Consider the following 25,730-nt stretch of genomic DNA (forward strand, 5'->3'; position numbering starts at 1 on the left):
TTATTTTTCTTTTCTTTTCCTCTGAGCTACTCTTGTGATTTATTGCTTTAGCTGAATGTCAGAGTTATTTATGCACACTGAGGTTTAGACTTGGATTACATTTAATTCATAGATCAATTTTCAGGGAATTGAGATCTTTATAATTTTGACTATTTCATTCAGGAACATTACATGCTTCTCTGCTTCTTAGTGTTATTTTATGTGTCTCTTTGTAAGTTCTCTAAAAATATAGGGTTCTTTCACACTTTGTAAGTTCATCCGTCCTGTTTTACTTTTACCGTATTTATTTAAAATATTTATGAGATAAGTATATAATAAATATGTATGCATATTTATATTTATTTTGTAATACTGAAATAGTCCATGAAGTCTATTCTTTTATTGTATTTCCTAAGAATATGTTGTTGGTATGAAAAGAAACTGTCAATTTGCAGATAATTCCTTTATTGAATATTTTTATTCACATGGCCCCTCTAAGGTTTTAAAGTAAATACTCTTATGCACATAGTGGGAACTTTGACACCTTATTTCCAAATCATGCTCCTTATTTTATTCCAATGTTTTATTAGATGACATTTACAATGGGTATTATATCAGTAGGGTGGCAGCAAAGCCTCCTTGTTTAATTCTGGCCTGTGGATGTAGTTTTTTAAATTATAAAATGGTAGGTTTTAACAACAGAGAAGTTTCCATAGCTGTAGTATGGTATCAGTGAGTCTAACAGAAATGGCTACAGAGCATCAAAATTAAGCATGCTTTTCAATGTTGGCTTGAATTTTCGCCCAGCGTTCTTAAGTACGATCTTGTTTTACTAAGAGATCTGGGTACTCTCATTGTCCTTTATCCTTTTTTCTTCTAATCGCTAAATGTAATATATTGAAGACATATATAAAGCAAATGTGTACAATTCAGTGATTTACCATTGCGCATTGTACCAACAGATTCTGTATCATTTCTCCGAAAATATATTCATTACTCTTGCTTTTGTTTTTTGGTCTTTTTGCCATTTCTTGGGCCGCTCCCGTGGCATATGGAGGTTCCCAGGCTAGGGGTCGAATCGGAGCTGTAGCCACCGGCCTACGCCAGAGCCACAGCAACGCGGGATCCGAGCCATGTCTGCGACCCACACCACAGCTCACGGCAATGCCGGATCATTAACCCGCTGAGCAAGGGCCGGGATCGAACCCTCAACCTCATGGTTCCTAGTCGGATTCGCTCACCACTGCGCCATGACGGGAACTCCGCTGTTTGTTTTTTTAAACTACCCTTTCTTCTTAGAATAACCCAACTTTTCTCAGTGTGCTGTGCTTTTAATACACGGAGGGATTTGCTTCGCTGTACGCCTGAAGCTAGCACAGCATGGTGCGTCAGCCCTGCTTCGGTAGAAAGTGCACGTCGAGGCTGGATCTCCACGGTTTACTTTGATCTGGAGGTTTATGGTCATCACTGGGTGCGTGCGTGGCTGTGCCTCTGCTCGTAGGCGGCTTGTTGCGTTTTCCTGGTGATGGCCTTGCTTCTATTGTTTTCTTTCTGTATGCAACCTGAAGTAAAGTGAGTCTGGACCTGGAGTTTGGCAGTCATCGAACTGTGTAGATTGCCAGCTGACCGTGACGTCTGCAGGCATGATGTGTCCAGTGGCTCAGGGTAACGGCTGGAAGCCCCCAGCACAGGCGCTGTGGGGAGGGGGCTCTGCTGGCCCGACGCCCCCTGTTTCCTCCCTGCGCTCTTGGTCCTTCTGTCTCGGAGCGGGGCGCACAGGGGAAGGCCCCGCCTCTGACTGCGGCGTCTGTGTCTCCTAGCGCAGGACCTGGCAGGCGGCAGACGCTTGATACGGAGTCGGGAGTGCCTGCTCCACACCACAGCTCACGGCCACGCCGGAACCAGTGAACGACCGACGGCAGTTTCCAGCACGTGTGCTGTTCGATTCCTCTAGAAGCTCGCCTGTGAGCAGCGCACTGACGGAAGTGTCATGTTGGTTCACAGGCACGTTCCTGGACCCTCCACCGTAGACCTCATCATTATCGGGAAGGTGTTGTCTGAACGCGTCAAGGTGGACAAATTCCACTCAGGCAGTGAACAGTGGGCTCGGAATCTGAAATGTTACGACATGGCTGTAAAGGACCGGATGCTTCTTTCGTCGAGACACGAGTGCCCAGGCCTCTTCCTCACGAAGCTGTGTGTCCTGATGGCCTTCCTGACGCTTCAGCGGGACCGAAGGAGCCGTCTGCGTTCCAAGGCCGAGCCAGAGAGGCTCACGCGGCGTCCACTTTGTTGGCTGGACTCTTTGCCCCTGGGCACCGAGCCACCCCGTGAGGCCGCTGTGCCGGAGGCTTGCGGAGGTGCCCCTGCAGCGGCCCAGCTGAGCCCAGCAGGTGACGGCCGTCTGTGTGACGTGGAGCAGAGTCCCCGGCTGGACTTGCCTGGCTCTTGACCCACAAACCATGAAATGTAAGGAAATGGTTCTTACTGATCTTCAATGGCCGACCCACGGCCTGCGGAAGCTCGCGGGCAGGGGTTGCATCGAGCTGCAAGTGCGGTGTGTGGAGCAGCCGCAGCAGGGCTGGATCCTTAAGCCACCGCGCGGGGCCGGGGATCAAGCCGCACCTCTGCAGTGACCCGAGCCGCTGCAGTCAGATCCTTAACCCTCTGTGCCACGGTGGCAACGCCAAGAAAATGGTTATTATTTTAAACGACTCCGTTTTCGGGCAGCTCATAATGCAGCCATATATAAATAATTGGAACACCTTTGTGTGCGTGTGTGTGTTTTTTACATATTATTTCTTAAAGGTGTGTTTTCTTAATCTATTTCCATTTCTTAGCGTTGGTTGTGATTTTACCCTTCTTTAGGCATTACTGGTTTTTCGTTTTTCACATCGTCTCCTTCCTGTCTCTTAACAGCAGTCTTAAGAAGAGACTGTATCAGGCCTGCCAGGCAGGAACTAATTTTTCCACACTTTCCCTTGCAGCCTTGAACGTGACCTTCCGTTACTATGCTGTCGAAGGTGGTTCAAGCCATTACAGCTCATGTGTTAAAAAGCAAACATAGACAAAGGGTGCTCTTGCGTCTGGCGATGCAGCATTCACGTGTGCAGCTTTTAGACGCGTTTTAAAGGACATAATTAAAATCCATCTCGCGTGTAGTCTGGTCTCTTACTGTATCTGTTGTGATGCATTTCCTTGCCTTGTTGCTAATTTTGGTTTCTTCTAGAGTAAAGCAGCGAGGTGGAGGAATACAATCTGAAGGTCCTTTTGGGACCTGTGATGTGTGTACTGCCACTTTGTAGGTTTGTTAGATTTTCAAATTGAACTTTCTGGTCGTCTAAGAGGTCACATGATGAGTGGGGTTTGAAATGTTTGACTTTTTGACTCTGTGCTGTTGGTACATTAAAACAGTCTACACAATTAATTAACCGCGTGACCTAGAAGCCAAAGCCATGGGGAAAATCCCCATAGGCCCCGTGGCCCGGAGCCACTGAGAGGCCCCACCATGTGCTTGCCTGACCCTCGCTTCCTGATTTATTTCGAATTCTTAGCTGTAGGAAGAGAGCGCAATTTGTTTATAGTGAAAGCTTCCCTGGTTTGCCTTGTTTTTCTTTTTTTTTAAGCCAGTTGAAAATTGGGTGTGAACTGCTAATGACTGAAACTTGCTGTTTGATCTTTCCCTGCCCCGAGGGAAAACAAGCAGCAAGCAGGGTAGAGGACTCAGTGTTGGGGAATTTCATAATTTTTAAAGACTGAAGCAACAGCATGACGCGCCTTGTTAAATAATATATTGTGAAGAAATAAATGGCTTTTGCTTAAAGCTGTCTCGGAACTCACCCTGGGACGCTCAGGCCGTTGGTGCCAGGCAGCGTGCGGATGGCTCCGCGGGTCCTCACTGACCTTGGCGACCAGGAGACACACTGGGTCCCCGGGGGGACCTGCGGGTGTGGTACCTTCTGAGCCGCTGCTGAGTGGGGGTGAAGAACTCCTTCAAAAGCATCGTACTTCCGTTTTATTTAGCAGCGTACTCCAATTACGTCCAAGGCCGAAGCAGCATTTTGTAAAATCCAAGTCCAAGTATCGCGTCACCAAAGACATAAAGAAGACCTGGCTGTCCCAGCGGGTCAGCAGCAGCGGACTGCGTCTTCAGGCGCGCTCAGGATAAAGCTTTCGCACTTCTGAGGAGCGTTGTACGGTGACAAAACCACAGGGTACTGCCTTGGGAAGGGCAATTTGTAGCTGCCTGTCCCGTGGGTCCTGCTTCTCTCTTTAGAATTTTGCATGTAGTCAGTAGAGCTATTTTCGCTGTCATCTGAAGTCCCTTGTTTGCAACAGTGTAAACTGCCACCTGTAGACAGATGAGTGTGGTAAAGGCCCTGAACCGGGGCCCTGCTTTTCCAGGCCCTGGCATTTTATGATGACCCCACCTTCCTTTCAGGAGAGGAGTACACAAAACAGGAAGTGACCCATGCATCCATCCCTCCATCCCTCTCCCTGTCCACCCATCCAACCATCCATTTTTCTGTGAATGACAACTGAAAACCTGGTAAGAGGGACTGAGTGATATCTAGAGAAAAAGTTGGAAAACCTTCTTTTAGTAAAGGGCCAGATAGAAAATCTTTTAAGCTTTGTGGGCCAAGAGGAGAACTGAGGATAGTAGTATGTACTTATTTCATGAGACAGGAAACGAACCTCTACAATGTTTTCACGAGCGACTCTCAAAATGTAACTATGAGATTGTGTGCAGGTTTTTTTTTTTTTTTTTATAATACAGACCCACAGCTGAAAAGGATGAAATCATATTTTGGGGGAATGGTAATATTGTGTTTAATTGGAGTTCAAAGTTAACAAACCTTATCATCAAAATTAACTGCAAATGTTCGTCTATTCATGCTTATCTGTCACGAGATTATACACATTTCATCTTTGAAAATGTCTTTTCACACAGATAGGCATTACCGAACACTGGTACCAACCCACAAGCACTGATTTCAGCTGGGTGTAGTCAGTGCTTGGCAGACCCTCGAGGAAACCGCGGGATTTTACCCTTGGTGTCCGCCGCCTCTGCCTCACCAAGTAGCAGGTTACTCACCTTCAGCTGAAGGTGCGATGGCAGCTCCGAGCGGGCAGCCAGGTGGATTTTGAAATGTGGACATTTCTTTTGCCCTTGTGTTGAGGTCTGTAAAGCACCGCTGCAACCGGAGGCCTTGTCTGAGCTTGGGGACTGTTTCTGCTTCGAATGTGTGTAGGACGGAGACCCCGACGACATGGGACGTGTGCAAAGCCACCATTACTTGTGATTCAAACATTTGTTGTCATCCAAATGATGACTTCAGCACAGAACTGTAAGTATGGTTTTGCCTGGTAGTTTCAGGGCGACTTTATTAGAACCGCATCAAGCCACTTCCATAGTCTTTCCAGCGTTTGGTAAAAATGATGGAAGGCAGGCAGTTCTCACTGAGAAAACCTTGTCTCCACCTTGAGCTCAACTGTTGCAGCAAAACTTCACTGGTGCCGAGCTCCTGGGCTGCCACATGGTGAGCAAGTCAGCTTGTACTTCCGACAAACCTCACAGGTCTGGGGAAGGTCGGGTCTCCCAGGGCAGTACAGGTCACCGATGCACTCCCGGCTCAGAAGGACAGGATCCCTCAGAATGCCTTCTGCAAAGAGCCCCAGCTTTACACACTTTGAATTCTCAAGAGTGTTGTCAAGCCTTCTCCACCATCAGTTTTAACACATCGCAGGGGATTCCACTTCAGGTTGTATCAGATCCATGTTTTCTCAATTAATTTAAAATAGTCTCAGTGGTAGTTGCTCCGTCTCTGACTGAGACTAATTCTTCAAGCACTCTGAATTCCTGACTTCTTAAATCAGCAGCGCTTGAGGAAATATTACCAGTAACATTTGTTAGTGCATCAGGAGTCGTGGAAAAGCTCTTGCGATAATTTGCCTTGCTATTAATGAACTACTGAGGCCACTGTCCTCAACTCTTAAATCTTCAAGCCAAAAGGCTAACGGTCTTCTTGAGCTTAATTGCTGGGCACTCATTGCTGTGGCTGCTGCAATCAGCGTGATTTAATTAACTCACAGTGTGTTCATCGCCCTCCTTGTTGAGCTGTGTGGAGGTAGCCTGTTTTAAGCTTTCTTACTTTTTTCTGGCCGTGTCGTCTGTGAGTCCTGATGAGCCCTGGTCTGGCCTGTCAGTGGACAAGACACCCTTTGGGCTCAGCTCAGAGGGTATTAGCAGAACAAGTGTGATGCTGGAACAGTTCTGTGACACAGCCATCCACCGCCCCTGCATCCCAGACCCAGCTCACTGAGCCCACTTTCTCTTCTGGTTTTGACATGGTGGCGAATGTGCTCTGGAGATAAAATGTCCTGGCTCACGGCAGTGCGCGGGTCGCTGGAGATGACACCCATTGGTAGGGCGTGGCCGTGGCCCGTGGTGCAGCCCTCGGAGCCACATCCAGCCTCCGGCATCACCACCCCCTCGGCGCGGGAGCAGCAACTAGCCAGTGACAGTATGGGAGCACCTGGATGTGACTTTATTTGTAGACGTTGGAATTTGAACTTCGTGCCATTCTCATGGGTCACAAAATATTCCTTAATTTTCCCAACCATTTGGACAGGTCAGCATGGCTCTTAGCTCGCTGGGCAGACAGAAGCGCGGGCTGTGAGCAGGGCTGGCTCCGAGCCTGGTTTGCTGACTCACGGAGCAAAGCCTCGGGGAGGTCAGGTGCAGTCTGCAGTGAGCAGGTGGGGAGGGTACAATTCCCACCGTGGCTAACGGCTCCCAGAGCTTCGACTTGTCACCCAGGCTCCTAGTGACGCGCCCACATCACTCCTTCACTCAGCAGAGGGGTCGGAGATATGGGCCAGCTGCCAGCCGACCTGGTGGGGAGCCCCACCATGGGTCTGCAGAGACGCTGGGCTCCTCTTGCAAACTGCTGCCTCCTTCCCCCTCCGCCGCCTCCCAACGGGTTCAAACAAGGACAGGGAGGAGGGAAACGCTGCTCTGGGGACATACATTGGCATCTGTGCTTGTCTTATTCTTAACCAAGTCCGTTAAGGAAAAAAGAGCCCCAAGGTAGAAATTGGAGACTTGAACTCGAAATGGAAAGAACGGTGCTTTTCAGAACTCAAAATATTTTAATTTTCTTTTAAAAACTCTAAATGCCTTAAGAAGGTGTTTCATCTGATGTTATTTATAGCCCTGCAGTGTAGGCAGTTTTGTTTGAAGTCTAACCCGTGTAGAGATGCAGTGGATGTAGAGGTAACACGTTGCAGAGGAAGCTCTTTTTACCGTCCACGGGGCTCCCTGAGTGATAAAGACGCATTTTCAGACCACGAAGCTAAGGCCCAGACGCCCACCCAAAACAGAGCAGCAAAGTGGCAGCCGTCCACGTGGAGCGGCTGGCTCTCCTTCGGCCCCCAGGCTGCAGAGCCCGGGGTCCTCACCCCACTTGTGTGCAGCCAGCAGCGCAAGGGCCCCGGGAGGGTGAGGGTAAGGGGCGTGCTCCTTGAAGCTGCTGACTGGGGTCCACAGCTTCCCTGCGGTGGCTGCGTCTCTGCCTCCTGACCTGGTCGCGCCTGACCTGGCTGCATTCTTACCTGTGAGCCCGCTTCTGTAAATTCCCTGCGCCCCGTTGTTTCTGGGAGTTTGGGGAATCACTACCGGCCTCTCCCCTCATTCAGTCAGACCTGCTCCGTGTCTTGATGACTTTGGGGTTCCAGACAGCAGCTACAAGGGAGGCAGGATTTAGAGGTTATCATTCAGGCCTTTGGGGGAGTTTTGTTCTCTATTCGAAACGGCACCCACAAGACCTCTGCCTCTTGCTCGGGGAGCGCTTCCTTCGAGCGAACGGATGAAGCTTGCGGTTGCTCCGTGGGTGTTGGGTAAGGCAGGGCACCGTGATGGCACACGGGCTGCGACACGGAGTCTTCTGCTCGACTCCCTGGCAGTTACGTGACATGCTCCGTCCGAGGGGAACATGGCGAAAGTGGAAAGCCTGGAGAAATTAGTGCCTGGACCGCCTCCAGGTATGACCTCCAGAGTTAGAGTATTCCACTTTTTAGCTCAGCTGAAATACGGCACAGTTTCAGAGAAACACAATTCCACTGAAAACAGGGAAGTGTCATCCGAGTGCAAACGTGCACTGTGGAGCTAACTTCTGGAAGCCTTGTCCCCCACGCTACCAGCTTGGAAGGCACTAGCTAGCGTTGGTATCCGGCAGAGTGTTTGGGAGGCCACAGGCCGCAGAGCACAGAGGTTCTCACAGGGCGCCCGGAGCCGCAGCCTTAGCTCCCTGGGAGCTCTCCTTCCAGAGAAGCCCCGTGGACAGAACTAGACCCTGACAATTAGTGAGCGATTTTTGCCTGATTGGCGCTTATCAGGGTCTAAAGAATGCAGTACTTAAGTAGCGAAGTCAAGGCTGGTGCATTTCTGTATAACCTCTGTTTATTGCCAGAGGGAAATCTGCTCAACCGTGGCCTGGTCACTGTCACATGGAACCCCGTGTGCCACTTACTATGATAAACGACAGCCAAGTAATACTGTTGACAGGTCTCCTCTAAGGATCTGCGGCAAATCACACAAAAAGTAGAAGATAAAGTTTTCATTTCTTTTGCAGACCCCCTAAGCCTAAAACAATTGGTTTTCACCAAAGCCTGGGAGGATGCTAAGAAGGGGGCAAGACGATGGCGTCCTCGAAGGCATAGGTCTGCTGTGTTCCCAGCTTCTTCCGGAGCTGTTCTGATAGTCATCCAAGCTGAGGGAGTTTTGCAGTCGGCAGGGTTCCCATTATTTAGATTCTGTGATGAGCATTTTACCGCATTTGCTTTATCACATTAACTTATCTGCTCAGTAATCCATCTGATTTTTGATGCATCTCAAAATGGATTTTATACCTCAGGATGCGTCCCGCCAATACCTCAGCACCTGCAGTTTTAACCTGAGATTACCACTTGAAACCAGAATTTTGTCCCACTTATTAGCAAAGCTTCCCTTTAAAGGCACAGGAGCCCAGCCTACGATACCAGGGATAAAATTGAGACTAGATGGGCTTTTAATTTTATGGCTTTTGGGCTGAAATCCTGTGTAGGTGTTGAGCCAGATCGATACAGGTTTCAAATAACAGAGAAAGGATGTATGAGTGGCAAGCGCTTAACTGACAGTTGCTTCTTCCATGTGGTCGTGGGAACACGGGGCAAGCCCAGGAAATTAAGCAGAAATTAAAAATGTTAGCAGCCCACATGCGCTGAAAAGTCCCCAGACACGTAGCTGACAAGTTTGCTTGCAATTTTTTCCCAAACTCTCTCATCTCGACTCCAAAAAAAAGAGCGTGTAATGAGCTGAGGGATGACAAGCCGTGACATCTGGGGACAGCGCTTGGAAGCCAGGGAGAGGGTGCCATTCCCAAATGCCCGCACTCGTATTTCTTCCCAGAAGTGTTTACACAGTGCTCGGTGGCGGTGGGGGGGGAAGTCACCCATCATCAAGTTGGTGAGGATCAGCCTGCTGACTGGGGGTCAACCCCTGTGGGAGGTCTCCGTCTTTGGGCCCATTAGTGCCAACCCTCCATCTGAATTTTTCTTATTCGTTCCGGTTACACTGGCTGCACAGCCCTCACCGTTTTCTTGGTGGTGGTTGTGTGTGGCCATCGCACTGGTTATCCTTGACCTCCCGCGCCCCTTTGCTGGAACTCCAGCTCTCATCTGAAGGCTTGGGAACTGTTAGCAGAGGACATCCCAAGATTTTCAGGCCACCTCCTCGCTCACCAGAGAAGTCCTGTGTTCAGATGCAGCCAGAGGAGCGCGTGACAGGTGTCTTTTGACCCGTGGGTCCTGGCAAAGCTCATGGCCAGTGTGACCATTTGAACTTCCTCTTCTTTCTTTTTTTTTTTTGGCTTTTTGTCTTTTTAGGGTCACACCCATGGCATATCGAGGTTCCCGGGCTAGGGGTCTAATTGGAGCTACAGCTGCCAGCCTGCGTCACAGCCACAGCAACGCCGGATCCGAGCCACGTCTGCGACCTACCCCACAGCTCACGGCAACGCCGGATCCTTAACCCACTGAGCGAGGCCAGGGATTGAACCCGTAACCTCTTGGTTCCTAGTTGGCTTTGTTTCCGATGCGCCACGACGGGACCTGCCGACGTGATTTCTCATTCATTATTTCCAAAGGTTATGATTTGTATGATATTGACCTAGTCCTGAGAGAGCGACCTGCTTCCTGATTGATTTTCATAAAATCCCCATGTGTTTCTGAAAGAATATGTGCATATCGTATGACTGTTGTTACAGGATTCTCCCTAATACCTCTTAGGTCGTGTCTTGACGAAACTTGGTGTTTCTCAGATCTTCGAACACCTGACGGTGGATGCTCTTGGCCCTTGGACCTGTGTGTTCAGCAGGGGGGACCGAAGCCCGCCTCTGGGTTCACGCTGTGTCGCTGTCTGCTTGCGCCCTCCCGGCCCAGCGGGCGTCCGGAGGCTCCGTGTGCAGTGGGCGGGTTGATCTTCCCGGGGGTTTTGCTTTGTGTGACTGCTTTTCATTCCTTTTATCCCCCACTTATGTTTATGGAGTTAAATTAATTGTCTTTCATATTAACAGCACCACACCGGCTTTATATGGGCTAGTATTTACGTGGCGTGGTTTTCTCATCTGTTTACTTCCGATCTTTGTAGTAGAATTTCTTAATTTTATAGTTGCTGCCTTTTAACCAGATAATTTACACATTCACAATATTTTGGGCGACCGATATATTTAGATTTACTTTTACAAATGAATTTTGCTGCTTTTCGTCCTGTGCTTTGATTCTTTCGTTTCCTTTTCTGCCTGTGAAAGGTTGATTTATAAATATTTTTTCCCAGGGTTGGTTGGACACTACAGATTGTAGTTCCATTGTGTTTTAAGTATTCCTCCAATGTTGGAACTGATATACCTAGTTACACATTTTAACGAGGCTGTCTGAGATGACCCAGGGTCTGTTTCCCACTGGACAGAGACCTGGGCAGGCCGATGTGGCGTCCTGAGCTTGTGACTGTCTAGTGTCCGTCCGTTTCTGTCGCTGCTTTTTCTCGTATCTCGTTTCTTCCGCGAGGTCGCCTTCTCGTGTTGAAAGATGACTTTTCACATCATCGGCCCCGCCGTGAGGTGTCGGGAGGGATGTTGGCCTCGGAATCTATGAAAATTCCTCGCTTTGCCTTCGCGCCTGGATGCTGGTTCAGCTTGGTGTGTGTCTCTAGGCTGACAGGATGAGCACATTCATAATAACCTCATTCGTAACACTCTGAAGATACCGCTTCACTGCATCCTCATGTCTGATGCTGCTCACGAGGCATCTGCCCTCTTTTGCGTCTTCAAATGTTGGGGCCCCCAAAATGCCTGTGTTATTCCCCCCTGGATTCTATTAGATGTATGTTTGAAAAAAGAACCAATAGCCTACATCTCATCACCGCGTGCTGCTTCCTTAATAGCATTTTGCAACTATGGGGAAAAGAATATTTTTGAAACTCTTAAAGTGTCATCCACAGCACTTAACTAAGCCTTTGTGTCTTTGAATCGGTTTCTACCCGAGTCGGGGTTTTGGATGGTCCCTTACTAGTCTCTTCCACCGAACGGTTTAAAACGCGTTCTGTCTCGCTCGGCAGGCGGCCTTCTGAGACCTTTTCCACTGTCGCTTACAATTTCCAATGTGTTTTTATCACCTTCACCCTCTTATATTTTTCTGCAATTCGGAAAGTAGTTTCCTGTTTTTTCTAATTTTGCTATTGGCCATTCATCTCTTTGGGGATTTTCAGCATATGTATTTTTTTTTCCCACTGTACAGCAAGGGGATCAAGTTATCCTTACATGTATACATTACAATTACATTTTTTTTCCCACCCTTTGTTCTGTTGCAACATGAGTATCTAGACAAAGTTCTCAATGCTACTCAGCAGGATCTCCTTGTAAATCTATTCTAAGTTGTGTCTGATAAGCCCAAGCTCCCGATCCCTCCCACTCCCTCCCCCTCCCATCAGGCAGCCACAAGTCTCTTCTCCACGTCCATGATTTTCTTTTCTGAGGAGATGTTCATTTGTGCTGGATATCAGATTCCAGTTATAAGTGATATCATATGATATTTGTCTTTGTCTTTCTGACTCATTTCACTCAGGATGAGATTCTCTAGTTCCATCCATGTTGCTGCAAATGGCATTATGTCATCCTTTTTTATGGCTGAGTAGTATTCCATTGTGTATATAGACCACATCTTCCGAATCCAATCATCTGTCGATGGACATTTGGGTTGTTTCCACGTCCTGGCTCTTGTGAATAGTGCTGCAATGAACATGCGGGTGCACGTGTCTCTTCTAAGCAGAGTTTTCTCCGGATAGATGCCCAAGAGTGGGATTGCAGGGTCATGTGGAAGTTCTATGTATAGATTTCTAAGGTACCTCCAAACTGTTCTCCATAGTGGCTGTACCAGTTTACATTCTCACCAGCAGTGCAGGAGGGTTCCCTTTTCTCCACAGCCCCTCCAGCACTTGCTATTTGTGGATTTATGAATGATGGCCATTCTGACTGGTGTGAGGTGATATCTCATGGTAGTTTTGATTTGCATTTCTCTTATAATCAGCGATGTTGAGCATTTTTTCATGTGTTTGCTGGCCATCTGTATATCTTCTTTGGAGAAATGTCTATTCAGGTCTTTTGCCCATTTTTCCATTGATTGATTGGCTTTTTTGCTGCTGGGTTGTGTAAATTGTTTATATATTCTAGAGATTAAGCCCTTGTCGGTTGCATCATTTGAAACTATTTTCTCCCATTCTGAAAGTTGTCTTTTTGTTTTCTTTTGGGTTTCCTTTGCTGGGCAAAAGCTTTTCCGTTTGATGAGGTCCCATGGGTTTATTTATTTTAAATTACTCCTCACACCATGATTTTCATTTCAGGTTTATCTGGCGTGCAGTTATTTTCCAACTGTTATTTAGTTATCTGTCTTAGCATTCAGTTAAATGTTTTATCATTTTGGTTTACGGATTCGGTTTTTGTTGAAAAGGTGCTCAGTCTTCCTCTTTCTGCTTCTTTGCTGCTTCTCCCGGGATTGGGTTTCTGTGTGGGTTTCTGTGACGGCGTTTCCCACATTCTCTGGGTCCCGAGCGCAGAGCCCTGGGGTGGGGCCTCCTGCGGGTGACCGAGGACCCTGTGCTGGTCGTTTCAGGGCAGGGACGTCCCCCTCAATGCGCCTGGGTGTCCTTTTCCGTCCAAACTGCAGCTCAGGCCACTGTGACCGACCGTCAGCGCTGATCAGGGGCAGAGGAGCCCCCACTGTTCCTGGGCCCCCGACTGCAGAAACACTTCCTGCCGGGAGCTGGGAGCCCAAGGCAGAAGCTCGTGTTTCTGTTTCACGTCTTTTTTTTTTTTTTTTTTTTGGCCACGCCTGTGGCATGTGGAAGTTCCCAGGCCAGGAACTGCACCCGGGCCACAGCAGTGACAACACTGATTCCTTAACTGCTAGGCCACCAGGGAACTCTTGTTTCTGTTTCATTACTGCTCGTGGAAATTTTGTTTTCAGCCTGGCTATGCCAATTTGTTTTTCTTTGGTTATATTTTGTATATAATTTCTATGTTTGAAATAAAAGAACTGCCTCAAAGTATGAATTAAAAACTCAATCTTTAGCAGAAGTTTCATTTAGACATTGAATAATGCGACTTTAAAAGGGGTTGGGAATTAGGAATTTCACACCTCACATATAGAGTACAAACTTAAAAAAAGGTAATTTATGGCATTCCCGTTGTGGTGCAGTGGTTAACAAATCCAACTAGGAACCATGAGGTTGAGGGTTCGATCCCTGGCCTCAGGCCCTTGCGTGGGGACAGGGCCCGTGGAGTCCCTGGTGGCTGGTGACCCTGCCCTCCAGCTCATCTCGGAAGTGGTGCCGATGGACTGTTCCAGAACGAGCCCTTCCCGGGGTTGCTGGCTCGGCACTGAGTCACCGGGAGCGTCCACCCCGGGCAGCCCTCTGTGTCGCCATCCAAATCGGAGCCAGGCCCAGGCCGCCTCCCCGCCGGCACACAGGGCAGAGTCGCGGAGCTCGGCTGGAGCCTGCGGATCCGAGTTCCTGGAACAGCTCACGGGAGGAGCCAGAGGCCGACCACAAAGCATTTCCACATGTTGGACTTCGGCAAACTGAAACGAAGTGGAAATATTTGTCCTGGGTCAGAAATGTCTGAGAAGTAATGAAATTAGAGAGTTTAAATCTGTGCAGAGCTCGGCCTTGGCTGCTCGGTGGAAGCATCTGGAGAGATTTCAGAGGCCGGAGTGCCAGGCCCATCCCGGAAATCCAGCTCGGTGATCAGGACTGGCATCCGGTCAGTAGCCCACGAGTCCCCGCGACGTCCAGACGGCCAAGACGTGGGGTGAGCGGGCGAGGCCCGGGCGGGTGACACCCGGCCGGCAGGAGAGGCTGGTCCCCTGCTGTGGAGCGGGTGCTGCTGCGTCGCGGGGCCGTCTTTTCCAAAATGTGTCAAACCAAGCCGGTGACCGTCCAGGCTGTGGCTGGGGGACCGCAGCGCCCTCCCCAGCGCTCCTCTGCCGTGACGGCTGTGAAAGGAACACTCTTGACTGTAAACCAGGTTTAAGCTTTTAATCCGAGCTAAATCTTCGTACTTAGTGGAGTTCCCATCGGGGTTCAGTGGTGAACAAACCTGACTAGTATCCATGAGGACGTGGGTTTGATCCCTGGCCTCGCTCCGTGGGGGAAGGACCCGGCATTGCCGTGAACTGGGGTGCAGGTGGCAGACGCAGCTCGGATCCCACGTGGCTGTGGCTGTGGTGTAGACCGGCAGCTGCAGCTCCATTAGACCCCCTAGCCTGGGAACCTCCATGTGCCACGGGTGCGGCCCTAAAAAGACAAAAGACCAGGAAAATCTTTGCCTCTGTCGGGACAGAGCACTGTGTGCAGAGACCACAGGCTTCCACTGTGGAGGTGGAGCCTTACAGGCTGTTCACAGGAAGGGGTTAACACAGGTCTACACCGGCCTGAGGAGCCCCCAGGGGGAGGCCAGGATGCGGGCCGTGCAGACCCTCAGACTTCACAGCCAGGTGGGGTCCGCCTCGACGTCGGCTCTGGGCCTCGTGTTTCCGAGATGACCTCCAGCTCCAGAGCCGCACGACCCACCTGGAAGATAAGGTACCAAGCGAAGGCGAACGCAGACGCGACGCGGGCGGAGAGATGAGTGGTGTTCCGGAGCCTCAAGCGCTGGCCGTTGACGTCCCTGAAGCTTCAGAACCAGGGCCTTTTGCAGGAGCGGCTTCTGCCAAGTGAAAACTGGCGGGAAAGCAGTGCTGCTGGTGCCTGTGCATCCGTGAGGTGCCGTGTGTGTCACGTGAGTTTGCGTCTGTGTTAACATGCACTGTGTGTGTACATCCACCCATGTTCTGAGGCATGATTACAGCCCTAACCCCGTTTGACAGATGAGAAAACCGCGGATAATTTCCTGGGCCTGCACAAGCACTGTTTCTGCCTCAATCCTGGAGAAATCCTTTTTTGTTTACTTGTTTTACAAGATGGTAACTATAGTTCCCGGCGCTATACAGTAGCTGCTCGCTGTTTCGTTATTTCATGTACAGTCGTGTGTGTCTGCTCCTCCCAATCTCCTAATCTGTCCCTCTCGATGGTCACTTGTATCGTCTTGTTAGGATGCACGTACAGCGGATGTCACATGCAGTGCGTCCTCCTCTTTATGACTGGCTTCACTTGGTGCAATAATCTCTAGGTCCATCCACGTCGCTGCAAATGACATTCTTGCGTTCTTTTTACGGCCGAGTCGTATTCCACTGTCTGTATGTACCACGTGGTCTCTATCCGTCCCCGTTGACCGACGTTTCAGTTGCTTCATCCTCGGTCTTCTTATCACTTTTACTCCATACGAGCCTCTAAGGTGGTTTTTCTTTGTGCAAGATTCGAGAGGGAGAGAGAGTTGGAGGGCCGTCCTTTTGGTTTTGTTCTAGCTGTCAAACCAAATTCAGAAATATCATAGGACAAGGGGGTTTTATAATGGATTAAAAAAGATGAAAAGCAATACATGATACTGTACCCTTCAGAGAGGTAATTTAAATTAGCTACAAACAAACTATTCTCATATTGCAAAGTTCTCCTTTTCTGCTCACTGTCATATTTGAAGTAATTAGATAAGAAAAGTATTGATACAATCTCAAGATTCTGCTTTAAAGAACAATCAAAAGTCTGTTCTCATTTCTCAGTTCCTTCTTTTAGTGGAGAAGGCTGCAGAGTGAGTTTTTCGTGAGAAGATTTTAGACTTGTCTGCTCATCTACAGCCCTGATCTCCTGAGGCACGAGAGCCGCGACTTCTGGCTCCCTTCAGCCAGAGATGAGCAACGGCTGATTCGTTCTGGCACAGATATGTGTCGTGTTTTAATGAGGCAGGAGCCCGAGCCTGGCAGTTCAGCAGTGGTGTGTCTCTCCTCAGGCTCGAGATCTCCATTCTCGCCCCGTCCTCTTAGACGTGGTGCTGCTGAGCCGAGCATCTCCATCTGGCTCTTAAGTTATTGTTTTTTAGGATCTCTCCACTGTGCACACATAAGCTGTGTGATCCTGAAAAGGCATCTTTTTAAAGTTTTAGGCATTCAAACACCCAGAGACATCCCTTCCCCAAGTTCCCCAACAGCCTCGGTGGAGAACGCCCCCCCGCCCCAGGCCTCCTGAGCTCCTGTGCAGTCAAGGCCCTCTTTCCACCCCAGCCACTCACTTGATTTCTGGCCCCAACTGTTTTTTGTTTTTTTTTTTTAAGGAAATGACATAAATCGAATAATAGAGTGTGTGCTCAGGGCATGGACTCATGCATTCAGCTTTTCGGGGGGTCTTCATATTTTTTCACTTAGCAGCAGTTCGTTCCATCGAGGTTATGATGCTTGGTGTGCCCACTCACCAGTTGCTTGAATTTTAGTCTGTAATGAACACAGTACAGGAACGTTCATGAACAGCTCTTTGTGTGAATGCGTTTTTATTTTTCTTGGATACACAGTTACATCTGGGATTTCTGAGTCATATATTAAATGTATGTTTTACCTTATAAGAAACCGCCAAACCACTTTCCATGTGACAATGCAATTCTGTGTTCCCAGAGATACGAGTGGATGAGAATTCCACTTGTTTCACAATGAGGGCAAGGTATGTTTTATTTATATAAAGCAAAAAGTGATTACACATGTATTTCAGTTGTGAATAAACCTATGTGAATCCTAAATAAAATATATCCCACTGATTTCAACTGTGCACTTAAAAATGCATGTTGGTTAAGTAGGATTTATCCCCAAATGAAAGACTGGTTCAACCTCAGGAGATCTAATGACTTAATTCACTACTTGGATAAGAGAAAATATTTTGTTATTTCAGTAGATGCAGAAAAAGCATTTATGTCCACTATTGTGGAAAAAAGGGCTAAGTCAGCTTTATATTTTTCCTGTTAGATAATGAGAACTAAAAAGCATAGAAAGAAAAACAGTATGTTGTTGGTTCAAACAAATAAAGCCATAGTGATAGCGTAGAGAATTCAGAGACAGACTTGTTAAGTATGGGTCCCACAAAATGGTGGGGAAAGATAGATAATTTGGTACAATGTTTAGGAAAAATTGCCCATTATGAAAAGAAATAAAACTGTATTTCTGTTTAAACCTGCACACATCCAGTGACTTAAATGTCTAAGATCGAAATGTACTGTAAGTAAGTAGAATAAATTTTAGGAAAATAGCTTTGTGACTTCTGTTTGGAAGAGACTTTTTAAACAAAACTTGGAAAGTATAAAACACTAGGCAAAAAATGTTGGTGCCTGATTTTCATCAAAGTTAAATGTGCATTTTCAGTGGCAAACACCATGGCAGAGCTCCTGGCCAATAGCTGACAGTCATACTTAAAATGAGTGATATATAAAAAAGTGGGCCTTTGCTCTCACTGCATCTCAGTCACTTGGGGCCTGCGCTCTGCTTTCCTTGCCTTACCCCGTTCTTACCGAACCCAAATCTCTGACTAGAGGTGGGCCCACTCCCTGTGGAAAAGATTCAGAATGAGGCCACCAGTTGAGAGTGGTGATTGTGCCTACTGTCCTGGAGGCTTAGCATAAAATGTGTCTTTATTATTATTTAATTTTCCTATAACTCATTTCGTTCCGTCAACGACAGTTTATTTTTTCCCTGGTTCTGATTAATTCTAGGTAAGAGCCCTTCAAATATTCCCTCTTCTCCATTCTCTTGGAGCTCTCTTTTTCTGGAACTCTTATTAAACAAATATTCTCTCCTCTGGAATTCCTATTAAATTAATAGGAATTAATAATAGTCTGATTAATAGACTAATTAATAATTAGTCTGTCATCTAAACTTTCACACATTTCATCCTTTCAACTCTATGAGCTAGATTCCGGATGATTTCTTCATATCTATTTTCCAGTTTACTAATTCTCTCTTCAGCTGTTTCTAATCAGCTCTTCAGTTCTTAATTCATCAATTGACTCTTTTTTAAAACTATAGTTGATTTATGGTGTTGTGGTCATTTCTGCTGTACAGCAAAGTAAATAAATAAATATATATTTATATACACACACATATATATATATTTCACACTAACTGCCCTCGAATTTGCAATCAGTGCCCCTGCTTCAGCTGGAATCGAACATTCACTCTGATGGGACAACCTCCTTTTATTTGAGGAAAGGAAGCATCCCCACCCCATAGCTTGTCCTTCAGCCCCACCGCTCTTCTGGGGACTTTCCACCCACACGGTTATCATAGGACTGTCCGGTTGCTAATCACACAGTCCCACAGGGGCCAGATTTTGAAATTGAAACTGAGAGGAAGCAGGGGCAAAAGGTGAAGCCTGGTAGCTTAAGTGATCTAGATTTTGTTGCTATTTGTGGCGTTTGTTTTGTTTTCTTCTGGCCACGTGGACCAGAGAATTAGAAACACGTGGTTTCCAAGAGTAAGGAGACTAAGAAGTCATGCATCAGGGAGCAGACACAGGTGGTGAGGACAGAGTCCCAGGGACAGTTAAGTCTGTGGCTTTGGCTTCTCCTGACTCCAAAATTTTGTTCCATTTTGTTCTTAGCTTCTTTAGACGGTCCAGTAACATGTAACAGAATGCCTTCTGTTAAGCTAGTCCAAGTTGGCTTTCTGTCCGTTGCAGTCGGAAGTCATTCACGTCCCTGTGCAGAGGGATCGGGAGAGCTTTCCTTTTCCTGAGTCTGGGCTGTACTTTGTCACCTGGCTCCAAGGACGTGTCTCATGTCCTTAAAAAAGAATCATCTCGGCTGGCCCTCTCTCTGACTCCTGGAGCCTCCGTTTGCCAGGAGGATCCTGGCACCCGCCCTTCTGCCTCCTTTCATCTTTTCCTCCCCACGTGGCACCTGCTCCACAGGGGCCAGTGCAGGCACCTGGGATGGACAGGGTGTGCTCCACGTGTGTCGAGGGAGACCTGACATTCAGGGGTTGACTCTGAGCCAAATCTGAACCAAATTCACGTGAACGGGACCTAACGTGTTGCCCCCCTAGCTTTTGTAGCCTTTTCCTTTTCTTAGCGGTTCAAGAGTTTGGAAGTGGAGGTACCACTGCTATATCTGAAAAGGGTGTTGTTTTGAGTCCCTTCTAACAAGAGATCATTAATGTTCTAAGGTGTTGCCAGTGTGGGGTGTGTAGCAGCATTTTGCAGACAAAGTTATTTTTTATCCTGGATATGTATGATTTTTCATCCTCTCTGGTATACGCCAACTAAAGAGAAGTTTTCAAATAAATGTGACACATGCCCATGAGCATAAAATTTTTCTGGGACTTGTGAATAAGTGCCGTTTTGCCCCAGTGCGAACTTGCCTTTTCTTTGAGAGAGGACTAGGCCTTTCCTCTCGAACAGTGGACATTTTTGAGCCCAGATCTGCACTGTGAGCCTCAGCGGATGGATGAGGTTATAACCACCAGAGCCCAACCCCGCTGGCACCCAGGCCGTGGGCTTCCCGCCTCCAGACTGTGGGAAAGAAACGTGTGGTGTTTCCACACTGCCCAGTTCAGTCCTTTGTTACACGGCCCGAGTGGCTAAGCCGGGCTCCCAGGGGTTGTGAGAGCTGGAGAAGGCAGAGAGCCAGAGGACGCGATCGAGTCCCAGCTGGTGGCCCCTCTGTGCAGTCGGCAGAGGCCTCCCAGTCCATGCCTAGGCCATGTCAACGTCTCCAAAGCATCTGTGGGCCCAGGACCAGGCCTGGGTGTTTTGTGCAGCTCCCACGCTGCCTGCGACCGTGGGAACTCTGAAATCCACCTGCCCCACCACCCTGGACGCGGTATTTACTTATTACACAGGGGTGGCGCGGAGGAACGCCGGACCCAAGATCAAAGCCAGCTTTGGCTTTTGTTTGAATTCTTGACCATAAGACTAAGGGGAGTAAAGCAGTGACTTAAGGGGATGTATTGGCAGATGTTTGCAAGAGGGGCTGGAAGACAGTGGGGCCAGGGGCAGAGCTGAGGCAGAGGTCGCATGATTCCTGCGTGAGTGACACGGCCCAGCCTGGTACAGCCGTCCGAAGGGGCTGGAGGGCGAGGCCACAGCAGGCAGATGCTGCTCAGTGTGTTGTTTGAACAGAGGGAAGATTCGGGGTGAGTCCTGAGCTCACGGCATCTGACAGATGGGGTTCCAGTAGGGTGAGTAGGAGTTGGATTTGAAGTCACACTGTGACATCCACCTGGTCACAGACAGTGTAACGCTTTAAAATACGGCCTTTTGCCGCAGACCAGAGGTCACCGTGAGGCCCTTAAAAATGCCATCACAGCACCTGCACGTGGAGCCATCAGCTGATTGGGCAAGACGAGGTTACCACCGTTGCAGTTCTGCGCTGAGTCCTCTGGCAAAGGGGATGCTCAGCCTGGTAAATTAAGAAGCGTGTTTGTCAGGCTACTCTGTCCCTATTACGGAAATGTGTCTCTAATGACAGAGCTCGAGCCATGCACTTTTACTGCTTCCTCAGCCTCTGCAAGAAAAACCGCTTCACTCATTTGTTCTTTAATCAAGTTGATGTATTAAAAAAAACCCTCTGCTCTTTGGGGAGGAGCGGGGGTCTTGGAGACGAGCCCGCCTGGGGCTGGTGTGATCCAAGCATTCAAAGCCACCCCGGGACCTCGTGGAGGGACTCTTGGCCAGGGCTGCTATGTGAGCTGGTGCAGCCCCTCGTGGCCCAGAGGCAGGACCGCGCTGAGGTCTCAGACCCGGCGGTAGTTCATAGCTTGGACCCTGTTCAGACTCTGTGATGGCCCGGGGCTCAGCCATGTAGATGCCAAATTCGATCGTTGCCAAAATTGTCCTAGTAAAGGACACAGTCACTGCTCCACTGTCACCAGTGGCACCGAGCTCCCCGGGGCGCTGTTGGTGAAGCTGAGGGCACCGCCTGTCTGCAGGGACCCAGCCTGGCAGTTTGCTCTCCCAGCTCCCCCGAGGGCTCTGGCCGGTCCGTGCAAGCCGGGGCTTCAGGGTCCCTGCAGGGCACAGGTTTCCCCTCCACAGGTCGGATGAGGTGGACACGGGAGTCGGGAGGTGAATGGAGGGGGGCTTCATGGCCAAGACAGGGACGTGGGGGGCAGGACCCGCTGTGTCCCCTCCTCCCCCTGCTTCCCACGGTGAAGCCCCGCCTCCCCTGCGGCTGCATGTGGAGGTGACCTTGAACGAGCCCCGGGTGGGTCCCCCCAGTGGGGTGGGCCTGGCAGGGGCCTGGCCAGGTGCACAGGGCTGACGGCCCACTGAGGACCTGCTGAGCGTGGCCAAGCGCAGCCCGGCGGGGGCCTCCCCTGGACCTGACCGAGCCGATGCCCGTCTTGGATCTCTAGCCTCCGGCCTGTCCGTGTGTGTCCTGTCACGGCAGCTGGAGCCCACTAAGCCAGAGGCCCCAGCGCTTGCCGCCCCTCCCGAATCTGCTCCTGGAAATGCAGCCCGTGCCAGGGGGCCAGAGGGCGGCCACTGCTGAAGCCTTGCCCTTGGTCCTGACCCAGCTGCCCTGCGCCGGCCACGGGGTTCTGGGTCCCCCTCCAGGGAGGCCCCGCTGCACCAACGTAGACACCAACATGGTGCATCAGGGGTCCTGAGTGCTCGTGGTTGGTTGGTTGAGACTATGGGACATTTAGAAAGGACACCTGTCCCCTTCGGGCAGTGTAGACAGATTGATTCTGACCAGAGCGCTCACAAATACTAGAATAGCAGCCAAATGCAGCTGGATCAGTCAAGTCTAAGGATAGTGCTGGTAGCATACATAGATTTTACTGTTTTTAATGCATTTGGCTCTACGGTCTAGAAAATGACAATAAGGAGACGTACCCTGTAAGCTCGCTCTTCCATGGGTTCCTCAGTCAATGAAAGTGATTGAAGCCACACGGCGCTTTCTCTTCCGTCACAGCTCGCCACGGCCACCTTGGACGGCAAGCTTCAGCTGTTTCAGGTCGAGGGATGCTGACCTGAGCCGGGGACTCTGACAGGCTCCTCCTCCTGCCCGTGGCTGGCTGTACCTACGCCCCCTCCCGCTGGTGGCCTTCCTGCTCCCTGCAAGAGTCCCCCTTACTGTGAAAGGAGAAATGGCATCTGGGACTTCTGCACAGAATTTGGTAAAGTTAAAATAATAATAAAAAAAAAAACCCTGCGTTTATTTCATAACTTGCACTTTGCAGAGAGGGTGGGGGAGGGACAGAGACGGAGACGGGAAGGGACGTGGAAACACAGCAGCGGTGGTGCCCCCCCCCCGCCTCTGGTTGGTGGGCACGGCTGGGCTTCTGCGCCCCCTCCCTTGTGGGTGACTGACGGGGGCGGAGACAGGATCCGGTCGCCCCACAGGGGTTCCTCAGAGACGGATCTGGCGCCAGAGATCCCAGAACCAAGTCTTGCTCGGATCCCACAAGAGCCAGGATGCTGCCAGGGGAACGCCGCATACCAACGGGCAACAGCGCAGGAGGGTCCGAGGGGGTCTTCTGGTTCAGGGGCAGAACCAGGGTGGCGGGGCACCTTGCTGAGACCCGGAGACCCTGCAGATGCTTCTGGGGAGACCCGGCCGGGAGAACCAGGGGAGGCGACCTCCTGAGGCCTGTGGGAAGACGCAGGCAATGACCGTGGAGGTTTCTGCCGCGTCTTGGAGGTTGTGTAGGTTGCGGAAGGAGGGTGACCAGTTGCCCTCCTGACTGGTAAGGACTTTGCGGGCAGGTGCCCTCCACGTACCGGTGGGTGGAAGAGGCTCTGAGCAGCCCCCTTGATGGCCCTGTTCCAGGGGGACCACCTGCAGCAGTTGGAGGAGAGGAGCTGGCGGTGAGTCAGCAGGAAGGGCGCTGGCCTCCGGGCCTCCGGGCCTCCAGGCCTCCAGGCTTCTGGGCCTCCAGTTGCCCAGACTCCATGGAAAAGTAGCAGCCCTGACGGTTGCTTTAGTTTTTGTGATGCAAATGCCTGACTTAAGCACCCACTTCAAAGAGTGCGTCCAGGTCCTGCTCCAGTGAACACACTGCCCACCACACTGGCCACACCGGCCCCTCCCCTGCGGGGCCCCATTGTCTGCAGGATCCTGGCTGTGACTGTGACCACTGACCATGAGGGCCACTTGTTTTGTCCCCATCCTGTGCTTTAAATCCCTGCTCCTGTTTTAAAGTCACCAATAAAGAGTGAGGCCTGGAAACCCTGGCCTCCCACCCTCACCCTGGCCTGTGCAATCTCTCTCTCTCCTGCAACCTGACCCCGTGGCCCCAGGGGTGCTGTGTACTGTCCGGGTCCTGTGCGTGATAAACGCTTTTGCAAGGTTCTGGATGAGCCTTACTGAAGAGCATCCTGCCGTCATAATGAGAACCCCAGGGGCTGGTCCAGCCACAACACTGATGAGCAATCAGCTGCAGTCAACACACTACAATGGTGTGGCTGCCAGGTGTGTGACTGCACTTGGACTCAACCGAGGGGCGGGTCCGTTACCTGAAACTGGCGTCCCCCCCACCCCCCCAGAGTAACATGCCTGGGGAGGAGCACTGCCTGGCAGGTGCCCGCTGCTCTGTGCTCCTGCCAGTCACTTCTGTCATGTGCCCTGTGGTGTCAGCCTAAGAGATGACAGCTGCCACAGCACTCCAACCATCTCCCAGGGCGGTGTGATCAAAGGCATCCATCGAATGAGGTGATTAGCCTGCTAATGATAAAGACCTTAATTTTTTTTTTGTCTTTTTGCTTTTTCTAGGGCCACTCCCACGGCATATGGACGTTCCCAGGCTAGGGGTCTAATTGGCGCTGTAGCCCTGGCCTACACCAGAGCCAGAGCAACGCAGGATCCGAGCCGCATTTGTGACCTATATCCCAGCTCATGGCAACGCCGGATCCTAATCCACTGAGCAAGGCCAGGGATCGAACCTGCAACCTCATGGTTCCTGGTCAGATTTGTTAAGGGGAACTCCTCAATTGACTATTCATGTGCGAAGGAGTCTCCACTTGAGGCCAAAGAGAGCTAAGGAGGCGGATTGGCTGGCAAGGCTGTCGTCATGGTCCAAGGAGAGGCTCTGGGCTAAAGGGCATGAGGACAGGACGCCCGCAGGTGAGGAAGACGAGAGACCTCTGCCGTCAACCCCCGAGTGGGTTGTGCCAGGGCTACGTGTCCTAGCCCGGAAGAGTGAGGTAGCCTTGTATCCGGAAATCTGTGGCCCACCCCGACCCAGTGGGATATTATGGATCCATTCCCTGTGTGATGTTGCTCAAAATAAGGGGCAGCTGTCTGTGTCCTGACTCCCTGGTGCCACCGCTTTCCATGAACCCCGAGGAGGTGCACTTGTTCCTTGCTAAACACAGAACCCAGGGAAGGCGTCTGGGTGTTGCTCTTGTGCCATATGCACACCAACGTGCCAGGACTCTGGACTGCACCCTGGAGGCCTGGGGGCCTCTCCCAAAGACTGAGTGGCACCCCCTGGAGGCAGATGGTCATCCCGGAGGGTCTTGTGGGACACCCTGGAGAGGAAAGAGGCCGCCTAAGAAGGGCTCACAGTGACATCATCCAGGATGTCCCGGTGACAACACAGATTATCCAGGTAGCAGGACAAAATCCAGTAGGAACTGAGGTCAGAAACGATACCTGAACTGAAACTGAAACTTTCCTTAAAGATTGTATACAGCAGGAAGGAGAGAGGGGGTGGAGTGGCTACTGTGGGACTTGTGTTTGGCATGATCTGTCAGTTGTTATTCGAAGCTGCCAAAATGTGTCAATGTGCTCGTGTTTCTAAAGATCCTAACTAAATTCCTTCATTTTCTTAAAGTTCCTGTAAAGAGGAAGAATGCCTGTGAAATTACTTCTCTGGGCTCAAGGTCAAATGGGCCCTTCTCAGGGTTGGAAATAAAAAGGACTTCGTGTTGGTCACTCTGGTGGTGGGAATGATAGTCCCACTGGATTTCTAAGGGTTAAGCATAAAATTCTCATTAATGTATGTGCTTAAAACTTCTAGGAATAAGGGAAATATCTCTACCTGCAAGAACAAGAGATGGGTTTTGGGTAAGAAAGATGTGAGGTATGGAGGTTTTTTGGTTTGGTTTTTTGCTTTTTTTTTTTTTTGATTTTTGGGATTTTTTTGTTTTGTTTTTGTTTTAAAGGAAAAGGAAAGTAAACTTGTCCTAAAGTGAAACTGGTTATTTCAGGATGGAAAGTTGGAAAGTAAAGGACAAATGTGGTATGAAGTTGGGACGAGAGAAAGAATTTTACCTTGTATGGTGAAGTTGGCTAAACTTGGGT

General features: G+C 49.8%; 1 protein-coding gene across 16 annotated transcripts in view; it reads left to right on the forward strand.

Moving 5' to 3' along the window:
- The window catches only part of WDR27 (WD repeat domain 27), a 140,470-nt gene extending 116,816 nt beyond the window's left edge, over positions 1-23,654 (forward strand). For 9 of the 16 annotated variants that reach the window (XM_047769707.1, XM_047769696.1, XM_047769699.1 and 6 more), the window contains one exon: positions 1,805-2,745. In XM_047769707.1, coding sequence (XP_047625663.1) covers positions 1,805-1,933 — 129 coding nt within the window. In that variant the 3' untranslated portion in view covers positions 1,934-2,745. Of the gene's footprint in view, positions 1-1,799; positions 2,746-22,397; positions 22,638-22,828 lie in introns of those variants that run through there. The other 7 variants (XM_047769714.1, XM_047769709.1, XM_047769702.1 and 4 more) reach the window with 4 other exon arrangements.
- The last annotated feature ends 2,076 nt before the right edge of the window (positions 23,655-25,730 follow it).

Source organism: Phacochoerus africanus, chromosome 2 (assembly GCF_016906955.1).
Source record: "Phacochoerus africanus isolate WHEZ1 chromosome 2, ROS_Pafr_v1, whole genome shotgun sequence".
In the NCBI taxonomy this organism is placed as follows: Eukaryota; Metazoa; Chordata; class Mammalia; order Artiodactyla; family Suidae; genus Phacochoerus; species Phacochoerus africanus.